The following is a 10926-nucleotide window of genomic DNA, read 5'->3' as shown; positions in this document are numbered from 1 at the left end:
TAGGGAAAGAACATGAAGTAATTGAGTATTTTTAGATAAAAAATAAAAAAATAAAAGTAATAAATAAATGCTTTAAAACTTAAAACAAATTTAAGATAAAAGAACAAAATAATTTCTCAAAACACACACTTGAGGATTCAAACCCAAAATCCAAAGGCACATTAACACATAACCAACCACTAGACCAACAGGTCCATTCTCATATCAAAATGTGAAAACAAACCCAAATGTTCGATCTAGCCACTGACCCTACTTACAAATCTCAAAACTTCTAACCCCGAAATCCGGGGTGTACAGACGTAGCATCACCGTCACTGCCAAAAATATCAAATCAAACTTCCATGTCAGTGGTTTTAAGACACGTAGCTAAATATGTCTCCTACAATAAAAAGACCAAGCAAACAACTCATACACTCTCATGTACTCACTCTTTTTTCAGTTCTCAGACTCTCCCACAAAAAAGGATATCCGTCCTAATCTTCACCCAATCTACCATCGTGTAACAACTGTCTTCCTTCTTTGTTCACCTTACTGGTTAACAATACTTAAATTCTATGATAATTTGGTCCTTATTTTTTTATAACATGAAGTCCAAATTATTAATATTGTTGATAATGATTAAATTTTTAACGTGTTTTTTAAATTCTAGACTAAAAAAAAATTATTTTGGCATGATGAGTTGGAATAATTTTTTCTTTTAATTTTTATAAAATATATAATAATGATCAAATTTCAATTTTAGTCTCAGTACTATACTCAAATTTGAGATTTAATCTTTATATTTCAAAATTTTGACATAATTTAGCACCTTATATTTTCAATATCATTGGTTAGCCCAAAAACTTTATTTCATTTAAAATGACTATGTAAATTTTAAGAGTAGTTAACACAGTTCAAATTATCTATTAAGTTCACATTCATTGCAATGCCTTTTTTTTGTTACATGGTTACAGTGTGAATATTTTAAAAAAAATTCAAAATGTCATCCCAATGAATTTAACAAAAAAAAAATTAATCAAATGTTTCCATTTCTCAATCTTTTTGAGTAGCTCCTACGAAATCAATGTCGAAAAAATTGAAAAAAAATCAGTCATTTTCAACCACTGATGAAGAATTCCTTGAAAAGTTAGGGATTAGTAATCCATTTTAAAAATTGAATAGGTTTGATCTTATGCATACATGAGGAAGCTAATAAAAAAGAAGGAAGAAGGAAATAAGTTCTTCTTCATTTTTATCACTTAGGAGTTGAACGAGATGAAAATTTCATGTACGATTTTGAATGAGAGAAAGAAGTGAGGAATCCTTTTTCGACTCTAATTTTGACTTTTTCACTCAAATCATTACTTTCTACTACTTTGAAAGTAGCTACTTTTGTTTTAGCCACTCGAATTTTTATTATTCTTTTTTTTTTATTTCTTATCAAACGAATGACATCTTCTAGAAGGTTTTTTTTTGCCTTTCATAGAAAAGTGGTTAAATATCATTTGTGGTCCCTCTACTATGTCTAAAATTAAGATTTAATTTTTATACTTAAGTTCTACAATAATTTGGTCCTATTTTTTTAATATTGAGTACAAATTGGTAACATTGTTGACTACTCTGATTAAATTTTTGATGAGGATTGTTTTTTTAAAAAATACTATACTAACAAAAAAATTTATTTTGGCATGATGAGTTGGACCAAGTTTTTAATTTTTTTTTATAAATTATATAATAATGATTAAATTTTAATTTTGGTCCTTGTATTACACTCAAATTTAAGATTTAATCTTTATATTTCAACTCTTTGACATAATTTGGTACCTCAATTTTCAATGTCACTGGTTAGCCCCAAAAAAACTTAATTTGATTAAAATGACGATATAATTTTTAAGAGTTGTTAACATCATTGAAATTATCAATTATATTCACGTTCATTGCAATTTTTTTTGTTACATAGTTACCGTGTAAGTAATTTTTTAAAAATTTCAAGACACTCGACAAATTTAACAAAAGAATGCAATGGTGCTAACAATGAAACTAAAATTTTAAATTTGAAAATTATAGAAACTAAATTTTTAACAATAAAAGTATGAAAGCTAACTTCTAAATGCATGACAAATATATAGACTTAAAAGTATACTTTAACCTTCAAATTTTACTTTATAATATAATAAAAAATAATTAATCCAATGCAAAGCATACTATTACTTATGGGCTCTTTTTTATGATTTTTAAAATCATAATTAAAAGTAAAAATAAAGGGCATTTGAGTATAAATAAGAAAAAGAAAATGTAAACGTCCCATTCATTAGTTGGACTAAATGTGAAAATATGAAAATGTAGAGACACTTTACATTGTAATATACTATATACATAAAGATAATAAGTAGATCTCATAAGCAGAAGAAATATCGATATCAGACATGGCATTGGTGGGGGCTTTTTTATCTTCTTTTCCGGAAAGGAAGGACCAGAGATGATAAATTAACTTCTGAAACAAAAAGCTTTTAACCTTTTTTTGTTTTCTTCTTTCTTTCCTTCAATGTATTTAGGTTTTAGGACCACAGACCATCTTTTCATTTCATCAGATAAACTTTCGATGTTAGGTCCTTTTTTAACCCTAATTTTTAACCTGCTACACATTATCCTGTTGGATCTTCTGCAGAAGAGTTGCAGTACTATTCTTCTTCTACTTTTGCATTTATAACATTTATTTTATTGTATTCTTCATGTCTGATTTACGGTAGCTGCTTCTCCCAACAATATCGTCTTCAAGGTTTGAATCTTGAAAACACAATATGTCTTATCATTGCACCCAACATTTATTGGTATTTATAATATTTATTAGTATTACATGTTTTCATCCTTATTTTTACTATTTGATTACATAGATCATGCATATAAAGTACATTAAAATGTATAATTATTTGCTTAATGCAAAGAAAATATTCAATATGGAAAAAGAAGAGTAATTTACTTACACTTTACATCTTTTCATATCTCTTTATACGACTAATATTTTAGCAAACTTTAGAGTTATTTGTGACACAAATTCAATTAAGTGATAACTAAAATACTATTATATACAATGTAAATTATAATATTTTGAAAATATTTTTATCTTTTTGCATGTTTTATCTAAAAAAAATTACATGCGTAATGAGATTTTGAACCTTTAAACATCTTTAATTTACAATTTAAACAAAAAAAAACTCCATTTGTTTTTTTATTACTTTTTTTATAAATATATTTGTTTCATAAATATATGTTTTTATAAATATCTATACTAAACATAAAACTTTTAACTAAGTTAGTATCAACCATCAATTAGGTCTCAACTTATATTTTAAATTAGCAAAAATCATTCCTTTCACAGAGCAAAAAAAGAAAATATTTTGATGGTAAATCTAGAAAAATTCATACAAATAATGAGAATCGTAATATTTAAACTTAATATATCACGATCTTCGTTGCCCCAACTTTACTATTTCAACCAAAGCGACAATTTTATATCAATTTCTTTCTTATAAATTTATTGTATAAATTGGTGTGCAATAATATAATTATTTTTATTAGTTTTGTATAATGACCCAATACAGTTGAAAAATCTATTTATCTATCTATACTACATATTAAACCTTTGACTGAATTGGTGTCGCAAGTCATCTAGGTACCAACTCAGTTGGATAATGACTAAAATATTATTGTTTTACAAAGTAAATTATATTATTTTGATAGTAATTTTTTCATTTTACATCATTTATATAAAAATAGAAAAATACACACGTATGGGATCTGAGTCTAAAACACTATAATTTTAAACATCTTTGCTTTATCATTTCAACAAAAGCCTAATTTATATTTTTATATCAAGCTTTTTATAAATATATTTATTACATAATTTTGTTTTTCACACATTGTGAGTGTCATAATCTAGTACTAATATAATTTCTCTAACTAAAGTTTTGTTTGATAAACAAAAACATTAAGCGCGGAAAAATTAAATACAAAATTTTTAGTTTAAAACTTTATAAGGGTTGAATTTACATAATAAATCTATTTTTTATGTTAATAAAAACTAAGTACTAAATATTCTATAATAATAAATTTTAATTTTTAAAAATTACATATTTATAATTTTAATCTTATTAATATATTATTTTATATTATTTTGGTTTTTAATAAAATTAAATATAATAATTTGAATATTTAATTTTTTAACAATGTAAAGAAATAATTTATTTTTAGTTTAGATTTAAAAAAAATAAGATCTACTTAATCTTTTCAACATTAAGTGATGAGCAATTATCAACGTGTTTATTTTATTCAACACTTTTTTTATTGAAAATTTTGAATTAAGTGAAAATTTTTTATGATTATCAAAATTATATATTAATGTTGAAAATTTTTAATAGTTTATCAAACACACCCTAAATTTAATTTCACAAATTAAATAGATGAACCCAATTATACAAATTAAAAAAAATCAAAATTACAATAACATAGAATAATTATGGGTATTTAAGATTTTTTAAAAGTTTTTACAAATAACTACACCTAGAAATAGACATTCACCAAAAAAAAAACTTTTGTATTTTTTAAGTTTTATTATTTTTCAAAATCTAATTATTTTTAGAAAATGACTATTATTTTCAATTTTTTTTATTTTTAGTTTTTTTATAATTTACATTTATTTAGCTTAAAAAAGATATAATGAAAAATTTATTGTCAATTAGCTATTATTCTCTTTTTAAACATAAATTTAATCAATAACCTTTTAAAAAGAGTTAAATTATTTTTTTAAAGAAAATGCTAACTAATACACTAATATTCTAATGATTTCAGCATGGCAACCCGTGTAACAGTCTAAGTGTACTTTCCATTGGGATGACACTATTTATTTTATATATACGTCAATAAATAATTAAAAATTATAAAATACTCAAAGTAAAAACATTCAAAATTTCAAAAAATATAAAAAGTTTGTAAAATTAAAAGGAAAGCATGAAATGCATGTAGATTGTCATGCGGGCTTTCATGTTTAAAAATTTAATATTTTAGTAATTATTTTCATTTAAAAAAATTAAATTGACTCTTTTTAAAAGGTCCATGGTCAAACTCAACTCTCTTTAAAAAAGTTGATGTCTAAATTTAGTATATAAAAAAGACTTATTTAACAAAAGATGTACACGTTAAGAGCTAAATTTATCCTTATGCTTTTAAAAAGTTATACACTATTAAGCAATATATATATTATATATTATTTGATACACCGATGGGGGAGAATTTTAACTCACAAACAATACTAGAAACTCTATCACACGCGTATGCATGTGGAAATCGTGTATTTAGAATACAAATTTGTGTTTAAAAATGACATAATTATATAATGAAATGTATGGTTTGAAACTAATTAATAATAACACATGAAATATATACGATATTAAAAAAATAGATTAAATTGTAAGTAAAATAAAATTTAAACACATGATACATCATTAAGATTACTAAATGAAAACAATTATTTATCATGATGTTATCATCAGTCCTAAATTGGTGTTGAGTGAATTTGTGACACCATCTCAATCAACAACATTGTTAATATATACAATTGATAGAGATAATAAAGTGTGCATAATAAAATTAAAATGTATAAAAATATCAAAATAAAACTTTGGTTGAGTAGGAAATTCAAAGATTTGTTAACCCAATCGGCACGGGTTCAGATTCTATTATATGCATATTTTTATTTTTATTTTAATAAAAAATCTAAAGTATCCTGAAATAATATGATTTATTTTAAATATGAATGGACATTAAAATAAATTTTCTAATTGAGTTGAAACCAATTGATGAGTGACATCAAGTTAATTAATAGCTTTATAAATTGTCAAGAAATATATAAAAGTTAATTCATAGTATGAAGCCATTCATACAACATCAAATATGTATTTCAATTATTTCAGCAGCATCCCATTGAAATGTATGAAAGTTCTTATTTTTCCAAACCACCCAAAATGAAGCAAAAACCAAACACAAAGCCCTAAGAAAAGTGGTTACAAAACTTACATTTCTCAGGCTGAATGTGTGTTGAAATTATATCGTATACTAGGGAATTTTGGTAATATGATTAAGCCCATCATGATAATCTAAAACACACTTGAATTTCATCATCTCCCCCATAATGCCTTGCAATTATGTAAATAGATTCAAATTAACAGTATATTTTTCCCCATATGATATTTGATTTTCATTTTGGTCATTTATCTGGTTGATTATGGGGAAACCTAGGAGGCATCAATTGGAAGGGTCTAAAAGATTGGGTTATCGGTGGAAAGTTGAGAGAATTAAGCAAGAGGTTCTGTTGTGCACCTGAACTCAGCATCTGAAAATGGTTAACTTGTTGTCTAGGATCCACCACATGAGGCGGAAACAAGGGTGGTGCTCCGCCTCCTGGCTGCGGCGGTGGTAATGGACATAGTGATAATGCCGATGGCAATGGCGCTGCCACAACGTTGAAATTATCAACCTGGGGCGCATGCACTGCAAATCCATGGCTTGCTAAATGTGATGATAAAGGGAAATTAGAAGGTTGGAAATGATAATATGAACCAGATGATACAAGTTGTGTACCATGATCATCATCATCATCACCTTCATTTCTTCTATGTTTATCATCTTTATCATCGATTACATCCCTCGTAACTTCTTTCGATTTAGTCCTCCAAAATGCATCGGAAATCGGAAAGTTCGCCGGCGGTGGGGGCATCGGCAGAGGTGGGAGTTCATCGATTTCATGTTTAGCAGCATTAAGCAACCAGTCAACGACTTTGCTAGGTTGATTAAGACCAAGCCTGTCTTGAAGATCATACAATTGAATGGCAGTAGGAACCGACAGCCTTACCCTTCGGTCTCTTAATCCTCGTATGGTGTAAACTTTGCTGTGCCTGTCTTTGCCCCCGAAGGCCCTTGAAACACGTACGATTCTCGGATCTTTTAACCTTAACCATTGCGAAGAAGAAGAAGAACTCGATGGACCTTTGTTGGTTTCGTTTCTTTTGTCGTCGTCTTCGTCTTGTCTTGTCGGAAAATCTGTGTTTTTTGAACTTGAAATCATCTTATGTAGCTCATTATTGAAGCATCAGAAGCTGAAAAAAACCAGTTGGAATTTGCGAAATTGCATGAAGAAAAAACAACAAACACATAAAAATTGATTGATTAATGATAAAAAATAAACAAACCCCAATTTTTTCCCTTTAAAAACAAAGAAAGTTTCTAAAGAAATCATGAGAATTTTGTTGAACTATAACTACATATGCCCTAAACTTGAAAAGAAGAAGAAGAAGATGAACAAACCCTAGATTTTTTCATGCCCTTTTAGAAAAGCTAAATAAAGCTCAAACTATGAAGATGTAATTCAGATCTCATACTAATACTCAAAAAAGATCTAGGTTTTCACAGAAAGACCAGATTCTGTGAAATAAAGCAAAAAATCATTAGGTATTCCAAAGAAAATTTGCAAAAAATGTGAAGAACTTACAAATATATCAAACACTTGAATGAACAAACCTTGAAACTTTGGTTATGGAGTCACACAAACCTGCTTATATATATATATGTATATAGATGATATGTATTGAGAGGTCAAAATTTTTGGTTTTACTTGTAAGAGAGATAGAACTTACTGGTGAAGTTCATCCATCTGTGAAAAGAAAAATGCTGGAATTCTACCGACCATAGTCCATTGAAGGATTGAAGTGAGAAAAAATAATAATGAAGAAAAGCAATGGCTGTAGGGGTTCCACGTGGTGCATATCTCCCATCTGTTAAATAAATATTTATGCTACTAGATAATCTTATCATTTACTCTCTTCAACATCATTATAAACAATTTTTTCAACATTAATCTCATATTTGTATAATCTCTTCTCAACCCTTCTCCCTTAAATAGAATTAAATAATATATTTTAGTATACTTAAATTCATATCTTTTTGCACCGGCAACAATACCAATGCCTATCAAGTTAAAATACAGACTATTATAAACATTATTTATCTCAATGATATGATGATTAGAGGCTTAATTTAATTTAGTTACAAGAAAAAAGTTCTTTAAAAAAAATAAAATACTATGTTATACTTATATGATATATTCCGTATTTTACATGAACTTTGATACAATTTGTAATATTTTACATCCATTCTAATTCGATGTATTTGTATACATTAAACTTTAATTTTATTTAATTTTTACATTTCACTAACTTTATTATCTATGTGGCACGATTTTTCGTTTAGTGATATGTAACTTGCTCATATGACATTTTATTAGGTTGAAAAGCAAACAATAAATTTAAATTATTTGCAGCTAAATTTTAAAAATAAACACACTTGGGAAAAGGGTTTTCTATTTTTCTCATGAAATTTGTTTGTTTTTTTAACCTAATACAATGTCGTGTTAGCAGTTTGCACATGAGTTAATGAAAAATTGTCCCACGTAGATAACGGGGTTAATAAAATGTGAAAATTGAGCCAAAATTAAAGTGTGATGAATATAAATATATCAAATTAAATTGATATATAACATTACAAATTCTATCAAAATTTAAATATAATTTAAATATTTATCTTTATTTCATATCCTTATGAATTTAGATAAATGAGATAAAAAGATGTAATCTCTCATTCATTTAACCCAAAAACCAAATGTAAAATGTAAATAAATGGGGGACCATGCATATGCTGCACATTTAAAAAAGTGATGAGGCATGCTTTATCGACAACTACAAAAGGCCTTTGTGAGGTGAATCCCTATCACATGGGGTTGATCAATGCACGCCTTGTTAGTACTAAGATGTTCTTGCAACACAAATTTTTGTTAGATTTTATTGCTTTGTTCCTACATACAATGTAATCTACTAGGGAATAAGATAAATAGCCTCATTTATATGTAAGAAGTCTGTCACATAACAAAATTCCAAAGGGGTATAACATGTAGAAGTAAATATGCAATAACAACACAAGTTAAACACTACATCTAATCTATACCTATTTGAGAGGTCCAACCTAATGTAAGACCAAAGGCGATAAAAAAAAAAACAAATGTGATACATGTAGCACGTCATGCGTTATTGTCTGGTTATTTTGTTAGTTACATCAGTTTTTAACAGTACAAATGAATATAAATTTTAACAAAAATATCAATTTGCTCTTTGACTTAATGTACGTAGACTAATTTTTCTATTCTTTTAGTAAAAGAGAAAAAATGTAATCTGACTCATACTACAGGGACTTTCATAGTATTTTATTGACTATATGCTTTAGTGATCCAAAACCTAGGTTATGTTGAAATAAAATAGAATACCTAAAATGGGAGTAGAATTAGTTAATAGTCCTCAATCTACCAAAGACCAGTCTTTTGAATAGGGTGGTACAATGGTATAGAATTTTGGGTTGTATAGTCTTAAAGGGAATTGTCAAGTTGATAGTTACTTGAGCCATTAACAATACTATCATATAGGGTTGGGACCAATCTCTACATCTACTTTTGAAACATCCAGTAGAATTAAAAACAGGACCACACAAGAGACAAGTTGAAGTGTTTGTGAACCTAACAGTTGAGGGGAAAAAAAAAGAAAAAGAATAAAGCTCTGAAATGTAGTTCTTTGGGACTTATTTCATCTAAGTTCATTGAAAAATTGAGAGGGAAGAGTGTAGTAGGCAACTTTGTTTGCTTATCTTGGAAAGAAAAAGAAAAAACAAAGAGAAAAGAAAAAGGTTTTCATTCATTCTAATGATTAGGTCTTAAAAACTATCAATCCATTTATATGTTTCTAATGCATATTTTGCCACGAATATTTTCACATTTGGATATAAAGATATGGGTTAAATCGTGAACTTGAAAATTATAGAATTATCGTTATATTGGGACTTGAATTTTAAGATTTTCAATTTAAGAAAATATTAGGGATTGGGATAAAGAAAAAGTTCAAGTCTCAATGTAGAAATAATTGTTAAATTCAGAGATTAACTTAAATGAAAAAAAAAAACTTATGGCTTCAACATGGGAATAATTATAAAGTTCAAGGACTAACTTAGACACAAAAATATTCAATTTCTAATGTGAAAATAATTATCAAGTTCAAGCCCCAAAGTGTATTAACATTAAAAATATAAAATTTGAAGTACATGGGAATTTAAGAAAAATTGAATATCCATTTCCAAAAGTAACATAGATTATAAGAAGTTAGCTAGTTTTCTACTTTGAAACCCTAGGGCTACACAAAGAATGAGGCAAAGATTGATTTTGTTTCTAACCCTTTAGAAGGAAGAAAAGAAAAAGAGTAGTAAGAAAACAATAAAATTTCGAGGGTTTTTTTTCCCTTTGTTTATTTCCTTTTCCTATACAGTTAATTTGGGCTCTTGAATAGACAAAATTCGAGTTAATTTGAAAAGAAAAAAAATTAAATTTTAAGTTATTCGAGTCAACTTGAATAAGTAATTCGGGTTGAGTTAAATTTTATAGTTTGAATATCTCGAATAATTCAAATAACAGATTAGTATAAATACCCCTTTGATCCTTGTCAGTTTTGAAAATGAGTAAACTGATATATCTCTCAACAAAAATTACAATTTTTTTTAAATTCAACATATTTATAAAAATTCTAAAATTTATATATATTTTTAGAAAATTATAAAAATTTTAAAAACTAAAGAATATATAAAGAAAATTTAAAAATAATATTCTTGGCACTCTTATTTTTTTCTTAGTTTGCTTTGGAAAAGTTTTCAAATATACATGGTTTCAAAATTATATGCTTTAACATGAAATTGGTTATATTGTAACAAGATTTTAATTTGACATATTTAATTTTTTAAATTTAACTCGAACAATTCACTCGATTTAAAAAAATTCAAATCGAGTTAGGACGATAAAACATGACT

General features: G+C 26.6%; 1 protein-coding gene across 3 annotated transcripts; it reads right to left on the bottom strand.

Moving 5' to 3' along the window:
• Positions 1-5915: 5915 nt before the first annotated feature.
• On the bottom strand, positions 5916-7816 carry LOC107888532 (transcription factor TCP13). Of its 3 annotated transcripts, none has more exons than XM_016812675.2 (2): positions 7668-7816; positions 5916-7130 (listed from the first exon to the last, which is right to left on the bottom strand). In XM_016812675.2, exon 2 carries the CDS (start codon positions 7097-7099, stop codon positions 6242-6244), a length of 858 nt encoding a protein of 285 aa, XP_016668164.1. In that variant the 5' UTR covers positions 7100-7130; positions 7668-7816; the 3' UTR covers positions 5916-6241. The 3 variants fall into 3 exon arrangements, with proteins under 3 accessions (XP_016668164.1, XP_016668162.1, XP_016668163.1); XM_016812673.2 differs by having other exon boundaries at positions 7523-7789; XM_016812674.2 differs by having other exon boundaries at positions 7552-7789.
• Between the last annotated feature and the right edge of the window lie 3110 nt (positions 7817-10926).

The sequence above is a fragment of the Gossypium hirsutum genome, chromosome A09 (genome assembly GCF_007990345.1).
Source record: "Gossypium hirsutum isolate 1008001.06 chromosome A09, Gossypium_hirsutum_v2.1, whole genome shotgun sequence".
In the NCBI taxonomy this organism is placed as follows: Eukaryota; Viridiplantae; Streptophyta; class Magnoliopsida; order Malvales; family Malvaceae; genus Gossypium; species Gossypium hirsutum.
Note: the sequence above shows the minus strand (reverse complement) of the source record. Positions and strands in the feature narration are given on the sequence as shown.

Bases quoted from the DNA above. Each gene is read 5' to 3' on its own strand.
- LOC107888532 (XM_016812675.2), bottom strand. From the start codon at position 7,099: ATGATTTCAAGTTCAAAAAACACAGATTTTCCGACAAGACAAGACGAA.